Source organism: Bufo bufo, chromosome 2, assembly GCF_905171765.1.
Source record: "Bufo bufo chromosome 2, aBufBuf1.1, whole genome shotgun sequence".
Taxonomy (NCBI): domain Eukaryota; kingdom Metazoa; phylum Chordata; class Amphibia; order Anura; family Bufonidae; genus Bufo; species Bufo bufo.
The window spans coordinates 121,748,255-121,764,315 of NC_053390.1; the positions used below are offsets into that span (position 1 = coordinate 121,748,255).

Genomic DNA, 16,061 nt, shown 5'->3' on the forward strand with positions numbered 1-16,061 from the left:
GCCTACAACTTACAATAAGGGTACGACCACACAGAGTTTTTTAAATTAGGTTTTGAAGCAGATCTGCCTGTAGGATTTTCTGCCAAAGCCAGAAGTGACAGGACTCGGAAATATAAAGGACCGATTTATGCTTTTCCTTCCTGGTGGATCAACTTATGGCTTTGGCTGTAAATCTTACAGGCAGATCTGCCTCAAAACCTTGTCCAAAAAACGTTGTGACCGTTTCCTTACCTTACTGAGACCACACAACTATCTGAGCAACGTCTTCCCTCACCTGCTGTCTCCTTCTCCCTTCCCTTGTGCTCCCAGGCAAGGACTTCTCTCCCTCTGTACCAGTCTGTCACTCATTTATTGTAGGTCAGGCCTATTGTATTTATCGTCTTATGTACTTCAATCCTTTATCTTATATAAATTATTATCAATAATAATACTAAAGGATTAGACTCTTTTGTTTGTATCTTCTCACTGTTGAGCAGCACTGAGTCCATGATGATGTGTGTGCAGTGTTGTGCACTCTGGAGTTCCTGTTATTCATAAGCTGCCGGTACCACATATAGGGAGAAAGCTGTCAATCATCCGCGGCAGAGTGGGGGGAGCAAAAGGCTCATGAATACCAAGATTCCAGTTCCCAGGACATGCTGCAGCTGCTCAACAGGGATTTTAAGAAAACTACATTAGATACTCAGATACTCTACGTAGCTTAAATTATGGCAAACATAAAATGCTCTAATAAAGGTTACTTGTGAGGTACATGATCACATACTTAACAGTCCCCCTATATCCAATTAGCGCTGCCATGGTCAGACTGGTGGAGGGTCCTAAGCATAAACCATACCAGGATTGACTTAAAGAACTTAATCTGTATAGTCTTGAGAAAAGAGGGGAAAGCATGGACATAATCGAAACCTTTAAATATGTTAAAGGTTTAAATAAGGTTCAGGAAGGAAGTGTTCTCAATAAAAAGCAAAAACACAAGAACAAGAGGGCTCAATAGCTGGCGGTAAGATCAGGAGCAATGTCAGAAAATATTATTTTACAGAAAAAGTGGTTGAAGCTTGGAACAAGTGGTTGAAATTTCCAGCAGATGTAACATAGTAACATAGTACATAAGGCTGAAAAAAGACATTTGTCCATCCAGTTCGGCCTGTCATCCTGCAAGTTGATCCAGAGGAAGGCAAAAAAAACCCGTGAGGTAGAAGCCAATTTTCCTCACTTTAGGGGAATAAAAAATTCCTTCCCGACTCCATTCAGGCAATCAGAATATCTCCCTGGATCAACGACCCCTCTCTAGTAACTATAGCCTGTAATATTATTACACTCCAGAAATACATCCAGGCCCCTCTTGAATTCCTTTATTGTACTCACCATCACCACCTCCTCAGGCAGAGAGTTCCATAGTCTCACTGCTCTTACCGTAAAGAATCCTTTTCTATGTTTGTGTACAAACCTTCTTTCCTCCAGACGCAGAGGATGTCCCCTCGTCACAGTCACAGTTCTGGGGATAAATAGATGATGGGATAGATCTCTGTACTGACCCCTGATATATTTATACATAGTAATTAGATCTCCCCTCAGTCGTCTTTTTTCTAACGTGAATAACCCTAATTTTGATAATCTTTCAGGGTACTGTAGTTGCCCCATTCCAGTTATTACTTTAGTTGCCCTCCTCTGGACCCTCTCCAGCTCTGCTATGTCTGCCTTGTTCACTGGAGCCCAGAACTGTACACAGTACTCCATGTGTGGTCTGACTAATGATTTGTAAAGTAGTAGGAATATGTTCTCATCACGGGCATCTACGCCCCTTCTGATGCAACCCATTATCTTATTGGCCTTGGCAGCAGCTGCCTGACACTGGTTTTTGCAGCTTAGTTTGCTGTTTATTAAAATTCCTAGATCCTTTTCCATGTCAGTGTTACCGAGTGTTTTACCATTTAGTATGTACGGGTGACTTGCATTATTCCTTCCCATGTGCATAACTTTACATTTGTCAGTGTTAAACCTCATCTGCCACTTATCTGCCCAAGCCTCCAATCTATCCAGATCCCTCTGTAGTAGTATACTGTCCTCTTGAGTGTTAATTACTTTACACAGTTTAGTGTCATCTGCGAAAATTGATATTTTACTATGCAAGCCTTCTACAAGATCATTAATAAATATATTGAAGAGAATAGGGCTCCTGACCCCTGAGGTACCCCACTAGTGACCGTGACCCAATCTGAGTGTGTACCGTTAATAACCACCCTCTGTTTTCTATCATTGAGCCAGTTACTTACCCACATACAGACGTTTTCTCCCAGTCCGAGCATTCTCATTTTATATACTAACCTTTTATGTGGTACAGTGTCAAATGCTTTGGAGAAGTCCAGATATACGACATCCATTGATTCGCCGCCGTCAAGTCTAGAACTTGCCACCTCATAGAAACTGATTAAATTAGTTTGACATGACCGATCCCTCACGAAGCCATGCTGATATGGCGTTATTTGCTTATTTCCGTTAAGATGCTCTAACATAGCATCTCTCAGAAAACCATCAAACAGTTTACCCACAACAGATGTTAAACTTACCGGCCTATAGTTTCCAGGCTCTGTTTTTGGACCCTTTTTGAATATTGGCACCACATTTGCCATGCGCCAATCCTGTGGGACATTCCCTGTCAGTATAGAGTCCGCAAATATCAGAAATAAGGGTCTGGCTATGACATTATTTAATTCCCTTAGGATACGGGGGTGTATGCCATCCGGTCCTGGCGATTTGTCTATTTTAATCTTTTTAAGTCGCTGTTGTACTTCTTCCTGGGTCAGACAGGACACTTTTAATGGGGAATTTATTTCAACATTCAGCATTTCATCTGACAGTTTATTTTCCTCAGTGAATACATTGGAGAAAAAAATATTTAACAGCTTTGCTTTCTCCTCATCGCTCTCTGCGACTCCCCCCTGTTTACTCTTTAAAGGGCCGACACCTTCAGATTTATACTTTTTTACATTTATATAATTGAAGAACATTTTAGGGTTAGTTTTACTCTCTTTGGCAATTAATTTCTCCGTCTCTAATTTGGCCGCTTTTATTTGTTTTTTACATGTTCTATTTTTTTCCTTATAGTTTTTCAGTGCTTCCGTGCTACCCTCCTGTTTTAGTGATTTATATGCTTTCTTTTTGTCATTTATTGCTTTCTTTACAATTCTATTTATCCACATTGGTTTCTTTTTGTTCCTTTACCTTTTATTCCCATACGGTACCTCTCACAATGAGCTTTTAGGATGCTTTTAAAGATATCCCATTTTGTGGCTGTATTTTTATTTTTGAGGACTTTGACCCAGTTAGTTAGGCCTATGGCCTCTCTTAGTTGGCTAAATGTAGCTTTTTTGAATTTTGGTATTTTGGTTCCTCCCTGTAGAAACGCTCTTTTGAATGATAATTGGAAGGTTATTACTTTATGGTCACTATTTCCCAGGTGTCCCCCAACCTGCACGTCTGTTGTTCTGTCAGGTCTATTGGTTAATATTAAGTCCAGTATGGCCGTCCCTCTAGTCGGGTCCTGAACCAGTTGGGAGAGGTAATTGTCTTTGGTTATTGCCAAGAACCTGTTTCCTTTATGAGATACACAAGTTTCAGTTTCCCAGTCTATAACTGGGTAGTTGAAGTCCCCCATAATAACCACCTCATTATGATTTGCCGCCTTGTCTATCTCGTTTAGTAGTAGATTTTCTGTGGACTCTGGTATATTAGGTGGTTTATAGTAAACTCCTATTAGTAATTTATTGTTCTTTTTAGCTCCATATATCTCTACCCACAGTGACTCCACATGTTCATGTCCCTCACTTATAGCTTCACGGAATGTGGGCTTTAGACAAGACTTTACATAAAGGCAGACCCCTCCCCCTCTCCGGTTTTGACGATCCTTTCTAAACAGACTGTAACCTTGTACATTAACTGCCCAGTCAGAGCTATCATCCAGCCATGTCTCAGTTCTCCTCACACATCACTAATTCCAGTTCACCAGTTTTATTAGTCAGGCTTCTGGCATTAGTATACATACATTTGAGAGGTTTATGTATATTTTTTACCCTACACCTTTCCTTCTGAACTGTTCTAGTCCCTCCTTCCATTCCTCCTCCAGTCCCACTACCTTGCCCCCGGTCTCTATCTGCACTATCTTCCCATCCTGTAACGTAATTACCCTCCCCCCAGTCCCTAGTTTAAAAACTCCTCCAACCTTCTAGACATCTTCTTCCCCAACACAGCTGCCCCTTCCCCATTGAGGTGCAGCCCGTCCCTACGATAGAGAAGTCGGCCCAGTTCTCCAGGAACCCAAACCCCTCCTTCCTACACCAGTTCTTGAGCCACTTGTTAATTTCCCTAATCTCCCGCTGCCTTTCTTGTGTGGCCCGTGGTACAGGTAGTATTTCGGAAAATACTACCTTTTGAGGTCCTTGCCCTAAGCTTTTGACCTAAATCCCTGAAATCATTTTTAAGGACTCTCCACCTACCCCTAACTTTGTCATTGGTTCCGATATGGACCATGACCGCTGGATCTTCTCCAGCCCCTCCCAGTAATCTGTCAACCCGATCCGCGTCTACAGTAAGTGATATTAACAGGCATGGGATAAACACATGCCTATCCTAAGATAAAAAATAATAATATAAAAGCAGACTCGATGGACCAGGTGGTCTTTTTCTGCCGTCAATCTTCAGTGTTTCTTGGCTGCAATAACCGTACACTGTCTTTTATATAGCTGTATAGTGTCACCCTACCAAAGAATAGTACTCCGATGTGAAATGCGAATTGTATTTTTTCTGTTATTAAGGTCACTCAGTTCCTCTTGGACAAGTCGCAGATCTTGGATGAAGATACCCTGTATGAATTATCTTTAACAATTGAACCAAGGCTCCCAGCATGAAGAGTTTTAACATGTGTGTCTCGAGGCAACACAGTGCTTTCACGTCACCAACTGAATTATGCATGCCATGCCTAGCAGAGTGCAGAAGAACCTTCCCTTTCGGTGGAAGCAGTCAGCGCCGCAGGTGCTTTTAGCAAGAATGAGAGCACTGAATTAAAACAAGAGTCGTGTCTGGGGGCATTGTGCTAGTCAGATATTAATACTATATAAGAGGAACAACAATGAAAGGCAATGCTCGCCTCACCGTGACGGCTTGAAAAACGTCAAAGTTCAAGGTGTTTGAGGACCAAGACGTGAGATGGCAAAAGGGGTCAATGGAATGAGCCATCTGTAATGTGCAAATAGTCATTAGAACGGATCCATAGGGGAGAGTCGTGACTAGTCAAGTGACACTGTCCTTACTGTAGTGTATTGCGGTATCATGCACAAATAAAAAAGTTAATTCTTTGCATGGAAAAGTGTATTATCATGTCGTAATGAAGAGATGGTAAGAAGAATTGGAGCTTCAGTTGCTGTGTTCACAAGCATGTATCCTTTAACCTGCATCTCCAGGATAGCCAAATCATATTTCTATCATTTTCAAGCTTCTTACTTTGTGCACACAAGTGTTCTGAGCAGCCAGCTTTGTCTGAGATTTATCAGTCATTTTACATCATGGTTCAAAGTACTGAACATCTCAGACCAGCTGCAATCCTTATAATTATTTTTGTAGCTTATCTACTACTGATACTTTGGGTATTGGAGGTAACTGCACTGCCTGGCAAACTTAGATATTTAACAGTGTGTGTTGTTTTTTACTCCTTACTTTGATGACTATTGATGCAATTCTATAGTTATTTCCCTTGGGGATATCAGACGTGGTTTGCAATATATATTTTTTTTTGCAGCTGTTGCTTGAATTTTTTTTAGTGGCTACATTTATTTATATGTTTTTTCTTTTTGCTTGCTCAAAGAATGTATAGCTGAATAATTTGTACAGCGCGAATAGACTCTTAGCCATTATTTTTATGAAGCGTTTTGGAGAATATTATATCATTAGTTGAGTGAAGCCGAACGTCAAAAAATAACGATGTGTACATTACATCTCCAGATGGCAGAAAAAATACAATTATAATTGAGAACTTTGTAAATATGGTGGCTGTATTTCATGTTATTTTTACTCGTATGTGGTTATGCATTGTAAATTACAGTTTGAAGACCTCCCACATTGCAAGAACAACCTTTGTTACCCATTAATAAATTTACCTTAATGATATGAACGTGACCAGATCTTTCTATTTATTGAGCATACAATGTGGAGTGTGTACAGCTCATGGACAGACAAAAGTATAACGATATTGGTTCTGGGACCAAGAGATCAGAACCTTCTCTTAATTCAAATTGTCATTTAGACAGCATGTCATTTAGAGCTGTATATAGGGTTACACTACATGGTGCGCTGAGGCAACCCTCATCACAATGTGTCAACTATAGCCATGGAAAAACAGCAACTATAATGCAAGTACAACTAAAACAACTCCACTCGAATGGCATATAGCAAGGTCATATGGGGGCTATAAACATATGGCACATGATAGGAGACAGACCGCAACCCCCACCAGACCTTTACTCTCTTAGGGCCCAGTGGCATGAATGGATGATGCTGGCACTGTGCTGAACTGTGGCGGTTATATTTGTGGTTCACCTGTAGGATGCCAATAATCAATGCTCGTACAGGGGTTTTTCAGTTATTTTACAGCATAGGCGATAACTATTAGATTGGTGGACCTCCAACACTGGGATCCTCACCAATCATGAGAACGTGGGCTCTGTACCCTCCAGTGCCCCCACCCTCAAAATGAATGGAACAGTAGGTCAAGCTTGCACACTGCTGCTCTATTCATCTGTATGGTACTGCCAGAGATAACCGAGTAGCCAATGCTACGTGTGGATATTTTCTGCAGATTCCCAAGCATGGCAGGACCTGCAGTGTTACTCATACTTATCTGATCCATGCCACTGGGTCCCGGATTCATTACTCCCCCGTCAGCTCTACAGGCCCCAGTTCTCCCAGGGTCAACATCTGGTTTGACACAGGTCACGTGACTGCTGCAGCCAATGACTGCCAAATGACCCACGTCAAAAAAGATGTTGACGTGGGGTGACCGTGGACCTGCAGCGCCAGATGGGGTGTGATGGATTGTGTTCATGTCGGGCCTGATGTTGTGTTCTAACCCTTTTTCAGTTTTAAAAGAGAGGGAGTCTAGGATAAATGAGTCTGTCTTGACACAACTCTGAAGCCCAATCCGCTTTTTCCAACATGTTCATAATTGAAAAGATTCAAGTCGGGCTTCTTAAGGATACATAGGGGATAGTGCAGGGATCTAACTGCACTTACTATTTTTCCTGGGTGCCACTCCATTCGCCCGCTGTGGCCCCCGTTGTATTCTCCCGCCTGGTATGCTAATTAATAGCATCGGAGCAATGAGGAGGAGACTGAGTCTTTCTCCGTGGGTGTCTCCTTCTCCCCTGGCTGTAGCGCTGTCCAATCGCAGCGGAGAGAGTCACAGCCAGGGAGAAAAAAAAACCTCACCTTCTCCCTGGCTGTGACGCTCTCCGCTGTGATTGGACAGCACTACAGCCAGGGGAGAAGGAGACACCCACGGAGAAAGACTCAGTCTCCTCCTCATTGCTCCGATGCTATTAATTAGCATACCAGGCTGGAGAATACAACAGGGGCCACAGCGGGCGAATGGAGCGACGCCCAGGAAAAATAGTAAGTGCAGTTAGATCCCTGCACTATCCCCTATGTATCCTGATAGTTTATAATGTTTGGACCCATGAAAGGTCCTCTTTAAATATGGCATTCAGTATGAAGCCAGACAACTGTCATAAATGCATAGATAAATCTGCCCTAGTTTACTGTACATATAATGTCAAATGTACTTTATTTCCAGTTGCACAATTCACTTTTATAGGTATTACTACCAGGAAATTCCAATCATAGAAATGTAACATGACATTCAGTAAATGTGATCATAAAAATATGTTGTGTACTGAAATGCGAGTCATCCTGGAATACAGGATGTACCAGTAATATAAAACAAACAGCTGTGTACGAGGGTTACCAGTCACTACACACGGCTCCACGCCTTACTTCTAGTAGGAAAATTCACTTTTAGAATGTGGTTGCTGAGATTTGTGTAATTGCGCCATAAATGCTTTACACACATCAGGAGCTTATGTTGGGCGGTAAAACCTTGCTCGCTGCCTGCATTTCACTCCAAAGTTATTAAATCTGGTTGAGGTAATATTTATTTTACTCATTTTTATAGCGCCGATATATTGCACAGCAATTTACAGACATTATCATCACTTGCTCTCACCAATGGAGCAGCCCACAGTTAGAGGAGTGAAGTTTTGAAAAATTATATTGGGCTTAATCGCTGAAGTTCACCAAGACATTCAATTGGTGCTGAAATAATTTGTCACGAATCGCTATAAGTCGGGTATACCCAGGCCACTCTGCCTAATTCTATTCTTCCCACTTGGTGGCCCAATCTCAATGTGAAGGCTTGAAGGTTAACCCTTTACCCAACCCCGACAGTGATTTTATGTCGGCGGCAGGGCATTTAAAAATGGCACCTGGGCGCTGGGTGTCTTCTGTTTCAAAGAGCAGACACCCAACACTAATGTCCGCAACCGGCAGTATTACTGCTGGTTGTTGACTTTTAACCCTTCAGATGCTGTGGTCACCCGGGTGTACTCCGGTGGTAATCGGGGAGCCGGAGAGTGTATGTAGCAGCCCCTGTCCTCCTTAGTGAAGGTACACAGCATTTAGGCGGGAAAACCTTCCTCAAAGCAATAAAATTGAGGGATTCACAACAGGGATGACCATAATCCCATGTGGATCCCTCCCTACTATGAACCTAATGGTATTTCATTTTAAAATGATTAAGGTTAAAACTAGATGCCGAACATTAAACATGGCCACTGGATTATTGCAGCCACACTGTCCCTAGCGCTTACCATGTCTCTCCCTATGCTCCGCTCACAGGATAATGGCAGATACTGCGCAGGATGAGGCTTTGAGAGGGCTGTGACATCACAGGGGATGGCTATCTGCGTACTGGCTGACTGCATGGCATTATGGGTGATCTTGCGTTCCTGGGCGTCTTACTTTCATTTTGTAACACGTGCAGCCGCCACTTTAGGAAAACCTAATTTGTTACCACGAAGTGCAAGAAAATTCGGCTTCATTGCAAATCAAAGTTTTCCTAAACTTCAGACTGAATTCTGCAACACTACTCGCAATCTAAGTTTCCTATCAATATGTCTTTGGAGTGTGAGAGGAAACCCATGCAAACACAGGGAGAACATGTTGTCCTTGGTTGGATTCAAACCCAGGACCCTGGTGCTGCAAGGCAACAGTGCTAGCCAATGAGCCACCAAGCTGTCCAGGTAAGTTATTCCAAAATTGGCAAAAGGGGTGTGCAGTATGACTATTCAACATCCTCTCACCTTAGCAACCATCTAATAATGGTCGGGTGGGAAGGGTCCTTCTTCTGGGACCACAATGGATTAAAGATGGCAATACACCTTCAATAGCTGTCAGCCAAAGAACTATCTCTCCTGACTCCCCCATATTCATAGGTGCTCAGCTCAATCAAGTGTGTATGTGTTGTCAGGAGAGAGAAGACACTGGCACCTCTTAACTCCCAGGAGAAGAAAAGGACTGGGTAGAAAGAAAATTCTACACGCTGGATCCTTCGTTCTACTGACATTATCTGTTGGGGGATAGTTGGGAGCTCAATCTACACATTAGACTGTCGGAGTGTTCACATAAAAATGACTGGTTTGGTCGACAGTAGCCTAATGTTTATGAAGGCCTTAACTATCGTAGCTCAGGGAAATGGCCCTATAATGATTGTAATCGTTAAATAGGATCCACCAAAAAAAAAAAAAAAAGGTAAAAAGGGACCTTACCTAAAGTACACGACAATTATGCATTGTCCTCCACATGACATTCAGATAGGAAGTGTAATCTTGGCCTCCACCTAAATGTGTCCCGTCCAAGTGTCATTGTGACTAATGTATGGTTCTCGATTCTTCCCAGAGTTGGGCCACTTTCACATAGTACTTGTAGGCCAAATCCAGGAGTGTGTCCAAAACAGAAGAGGCACGAATCTTTCTGCTATAGTTTTCTGTGTTTGAGTCACTCCTGTGCTTAGCTTACACATATTAATGCAGAATATGCAGAAATGAATGAGGCCTAAACTGAGACTCCACAGTGAGTCTAAGGCCTCATTTAGATGTCAGTGTAATGGGGCTGCTTTTTAGTGTCTATATCACAGCTGCAAGACACATATTGTCAAAGAACCACGGCACTTGAGCTTGAGGTTAGTTGGTGTTCCTACATCACATCACCATTTCACGCGCGTGATAAAAAAAATGAAGGTTTACAAACATCTCTTAGCAACCATCAGTGAAAAAACGTATTGCATCCTCACTTGCTTGTGGATGCAATGCGTTTTTCACTGAAGCCCCATTCAATTCTATGGGGCAAGGGCTGCATGAAAAACGCAGAATATAGAACATGCTGTGTTTTTCACGCAACGCAGAACTGATGCGTGAGAAAAAACGCTCATGTACACAGATCCATTGAAATAAATGGGTCTGGATTCAGTGCGGGTGCTATGCGATCACGTCACGCATTGCACCCACGTGGAAAACTCGCTTGTGTGAAAGGGGCCTTAGAGTGCCCACCATTTTCGAAACAGGCTGCAATACACAGACCCCCTGTACTTCAAGTGACCCATAAGGTGGAAAGATCTGTGCTATATGCACATCTGGTGCACAACAGATGGTACACAAAAGCATATTTACCAACTTTTAGGTTGGTAAAAATCAGTACACTGAAAACTCTGCCCCCGGGAATGCCTGACTCCATCGGAAAATGCCCATTTATTGGCAGGGTTATCTGTGACCCTTCCCATTTTTTGCCTGAGACAGACCAAATTTGCCAGGACTGTCTCTAAAAACCTGGACATTTGGGACAGTTGGCAACTATGCAAAAGTTTCAACAGAGATTCGCTCATGTCGTCGGTGGAAACAGACACAGAAGAAGCTAGTCTTTATCAATGCTTGGTATTTACTTAATCTCGAGCAACGACTACAGAGGGCTAACATCAGCATTGGCTTCTCTAGCAACATGAACAGCTCCTTAGGCTAGGGCTACATGGCGACATGTCGCATGACAAAAAGGGTACAACTACACTGTGGCACAGTATTTTTTGTAATGGTGTTGCACTGCGACGTGACAGTCGCACGAAAATCTAACTTGGATATATTTTTTGTGACTGTCGTGTCGCGGTGCGACACCATTGACTTATTATAAAAAATGTTGCACGATACATGTCGCCATGTAGCTCTAACCTTAAGTTGCACTATACCAACAGTGTAACAAGAGAGGCCTTCCATTCTGTCCAGACTCTCCGCTTCAGGTGTAAAATAAAACCTCACAGTCAAGGCCTCAAACAAAGCCCCATTTTCACTACCTCAGCCAGATGGGATCCCCTCTACAATGCATTACAATACAGTGTATTACACTGACATTGTGCCTATGAGATCCAGCCCTGGCGGCTGAATCTCATAGGCTTTCATAGAAGGCAATCCCTGTGTAAGGTATTGGGCTGCCTTCCCAGCCATAAAGTCCCTGTCACCGCAGCGCGGGGACCGGATGGTGACAGAGAGGGTGCCGATACCCTCCGCAAACCCCATACGAGCATAGAAGGGGTTAATGCGCCAGTATCGGTTTATTCGTATACAGCAGGGGTCTTGGCTGTCAGGAACAGCCGGGCCCCTGCCTTTGATCGAGCGGGCGCAGCTCCTGCACTCGCTGGATAATAGCGCTGTACAGCTGGGGCTTAAGTCACGTCCCGCAGCACCGTACAGTGCTGGTCGTCTACAGGTTAAGCAATGGATTTCTAGGTGAAAGTGCAGTGAGCCCCTGAGGAGCTGGTGCTGAGGACAACCCCTTTACAGGGGAAAGTGTCACGATAGGTAGGAATGAGTGCAGCCCTATCTACTTGCACGGTCCGTCCTAACCGAGGGCGTACAACTGGGCTGCAGTCCCTAGATTACGTACATGCAAGGAACAACAAAGTGTACACAATAGTGAGACAGATCACACAGAAGCGAGGCTTTCAGGCCGGCACGGAATAGCAATAAAGCAAAGGGCCCAGGTAAAGGATAGGAGGGTACAAAAGCACACAATAAACTATAATGCCAAGTGAATACAAGCCGAGGTCAAAAGCCAGGAGGTTGTGTCAGTACCAGGGGTAACACCAGGTCAGGGTCTAATAGAAGCCAAGGTCAGGAGCCAAGAGATCGCGTCAATAGAGAGGGTAGAACCAGGTCAGAGTCAAGTACAAGCCGAGATCAAAAGGTAGAAGTCGCACAAACAGGAATCACTAGATGAAGTAAAACCAATCATAGGCAACCTGTGGCCAGCAGGTTAACTGTTTAAATAGGTCCACTAGATGGGTCATGTGACATCGCCAGCGTCACATGACCCATGTCCCACACCTCAGTACAGCTGAGCGCCGATTCATTGACATCGGCACTCAGTTCCCCAGCTGCTCGTTGTCTAGGGGGTGAGAGACACCGGCCATGCTAAGGAATCGTGCACGGCCGGGTCCTCCCCGCCCCATTGTCACCATGGAGACGAGGACGCCGGCCGCTCCTTCTCACTAGCGGGATGCTAGCGGTGCTGCAGGGAAGAGCGCGTTGCTGGCTCCCCGTTACAGGAAAGTGTACATCTACATATACACCACCGTCTCCAGCCAGTCAATGGTCTCTGTGGTGGTGATGTGTCCATGAACGCACATGACTGCAGCAGTCACATGCTGTTCAGGTCACATCACTGCTGAGGCCAGTGGACGGCTGGCAGCAGTGACAATGTCCATGTAAACAGCATGTCACACATTTGGTTCAGTGGGGACTGGACTGAAAGCAGTGGATACGGAAGCCATGGTGCTGGTACCGAGACCCATTAAAAGGGTAAGGTTTTTGGTATTACATCCACCCTAGCCACCATGGAAGACTTGTAAAAAAAATTACTGACAATAGCCGCCTGGCATCAATATGATCTGGCAGGGGTAGACTGGCCATAGATCCTACAGGTATATTTCCCAATGGGCTGCCTGAGCCCTCCTAACGGCTGCTGGCTGGGTACATAACGATGTGTTGCTGTTAGCATTAATTAATACTAGGATCATCAGATACTTATGTGACTGGCCAGCAGCCGCAAGTGCCTTCCTGAATTCAACTGTATCACCGTCCTTAATATGGTGATGGCAGTAATTTAAGCTGCACTGTGGTATTTGGTGCTGGCCCCGGCTACTTCTGTTGTCCCTGCCTACTTGAGATGCCTCACCTTCTGTCAATATGGACTCTCCTACATCGGGCCACTTTTAGGGTTTTTTTCAGGGCCACTTTAAGTTCCCAGTCCACCCCTGGTACTCGCCTACAACATGGGACAACTTTTAGGTTTTTTACAGGGCCACTTTACATTCCCAGTCGCCCCTGCCATCTGGGCTCAGGGTTTGCAGGCATGGTGCCAACCACTGATTGTGGTGTATATAGGACATACCTCAGTGGCTGTCCCACGGTCCCAGAGCGGGGAAGGTATGTCCCGCTCTCTTCCATAGGAAGCACAGTTGCCTGCAATGATGAAGCAGAGAGCCACCCACTCCCTGCTCCATCACTCCTCCCCCGTCAGCACTCCACACTGGTGGTCTCTGCAGCTGTGCTCCTCCTACACACACCAGCAGCTCCCAGTGTATCCTGCTGCTGCTGGGAAAGGAGAGGAGTATGTGGGTGGGCACAATCCTGGGGATATTACTGTGAAGGGGGCACAATCCTGGGCTTATTACTGTGAAGGGGGCACAATCCTGGGCTTATTACTGTGAAGGGGGCACAATCCTGGGCTTATTACTGTGAAGGGGGCACAATCCTGGGCTTATTACTGTGAAGGGGGCACAATCCTTGGCTTATTACTGTGAAGGGGGCACAATCCTGGGCTTATTACTGTGAAGGGAGCACAATCCTGGGCATATTACTGTGAAGGGAGCACAATCCTGGGCATATTACTGTGAAGGGGGCACAATCCTGGGCTTATTACTGTGAAGGGGGCACAATCCTTGGCTTATTACTGTGAAGGGGGCACAATCCTGGGCTTATTACTGTGAAGGGGGCACAATCCTGGGCTTATTACTGTGAAGGGGGCACAATCCTTGGCTTATTACTGTGAAGGGGGCACAATCCTGGGCTTATTACTGTGAAGGGAGCACAATCCTGGGCATATTACTGTAAAGGGAGAACAATCATGGGCATATTACTGTGAAGGGAGCACAATCCTGGGCATATTACTGTGAAGGGAGCACAATCCTTGGCTTATTACTGTGAAGGGGGCACAATCCTGGGCTTATTACTGTGAAGGGGGCACAATCCTGGGCTTATTACTGTGAAGGGGGCACAATCCTTGGCTTATTACTGTGAAGGGGGCACAATCCTGGGCTTATTACTGTGAAGGGAGCACAATCCTGGGCATATTACTGTAAAGGGAGAACAATCATGGGCATATTACTGTGAAGGGAGCACAATCCTGGGCATATTACTGTGAAGGGAGCACAATCCTGGGCATATTACTGTGAAGGGAGCACAATCCTGGGCATATTACTGTGAAGGGAGCATATATCAGGGCACATAACTAGGCAAATTACTGTTAGGGGGCACAATCCAGGGCATATTACTGTGAGGTGGCACAATCCAGGGCATGTTACTGTGCGGTGACACAATCCAGGGCATATTACTATGAGGGGGCACAACTGGGCATATAACTCTGAGGGGGCACAATCCTGGGCATATTACTAGGTATATTACTGTGAGGAGACCCAATCCAGGGCATGTTACTGTGAGGTGACACAACTGGGCATATAACTCTGAGGGGGCACAATCCAGGGCATATTACTGTGAGGGGGCACAATCCAGGGCATATTACTGTGAGGGGGCACAATCCAGGGCATATTACTGTGAGGGGGCACAACTGGGAATATAACTGAGGGGGCACAATCCTGGGCATATTACTGTGAGGGGGCACATCTGGGTATTACTACTGCAGACATCCCAACCTGCAAAAACTCATTCAGGGAGGTGCACTTCTCATTTCAGGGAGTTTTCTTTTTTTTGTTTTTTTCCCCACAAACTTTTTATTACATTTTCCAAACATATGCAGTATCTGCACACTTTGCTCTATGGTGTAGACTCGAGTACCGGGCTCATTACCCTGCCCCAAATTATCATATTTATGTATATGATTAAAGCATCCAGGGGGTGTGAATTTAACACTGGGGTAAATAATATAATTAAAATGGAGGGTTAAATGTGTAAATGTATTTTCAAAAAAATGCATCTCTCTCAATAGTTCTATAGCTACTGAATGAGACAGAAGGGATGCCTTTAACATATATATCTCCTTGAGAAGCCAATTTGACCCTAAAGGGTTAATTCAACCTGTAATTAGGGGGCACATATCTGGTCATCACTACAATTAGGGGGCACATATCTAGGCATTGCTACTGTAACGGGGCACAAATCTGGGCATAACTACTGTGAGGGGGCACATATATGGGCATCGCTACTATAAGGAGGCACATATCTGGGCATGAATACTGTGTGGTGGCACAGGGGACTGGGTGGGATTTGGTGTTTAGTTATGTTTTGGGCAGAGTTAGAGGTGCGGCCTAGTGCAGAAAAATTTGTGGTGCACACATAGTGGCCCTTTTCCTTCTTTTCAAAAGTTGGGAGGTATGCAATCAAAGCCTCTTATTGGGCAGGGTTGCAGATTGTGATTGGTCCTGATGATAATGGTGTAATTCAGAGTAATACTTAGGCCTGTCACATGGGGACTACACTGGAACTTTAGGATAGAAGCATGATGTTGTAGAGCTGGAAACACTGCCATTCTGTTCCACACATCATATGAACACTGGTACACAAAGCATTGGTAACACAATGTAATATACCGGCTCTAGGCAAAAAGCCTGTATCTGTGGGCGGTTGAATATTTTTCCAGTAACAAAGATGGCCGCCAGCAGCAGGGCGCATAGTACTTCC

General features: G+C 44.5%; 1 protein-coding gene across 2 annotated transcripts in view; it reads left to right on the forward strand.

The window, feature by feature from the left end:
• RASGRF2 (Ras protein specific guanine nucleotide releasing factor 2) overlaps positions 1-6,129 on the forward strand; it is a 394,559-nt gene extending 388,430 nt beyond the window's left edge. For both annotated transcript variants that reach the window (XM_040421496.1, XM_040421497.1), the window contains one exon: positions 4,812-6,129. In XM_040421496.1, coding sequence (XP_040277430.1) covers positions 4,812-4,904 — 93 coding nt within the window. In that variant the 3' untranslated portion in view covers positions 4,905-6,129. The remainder of the gene's footprint in view (positions 1-4,811) is intronic.
• Positions 6,130-16,061: the final 9,932 nt, after the last annotated feature.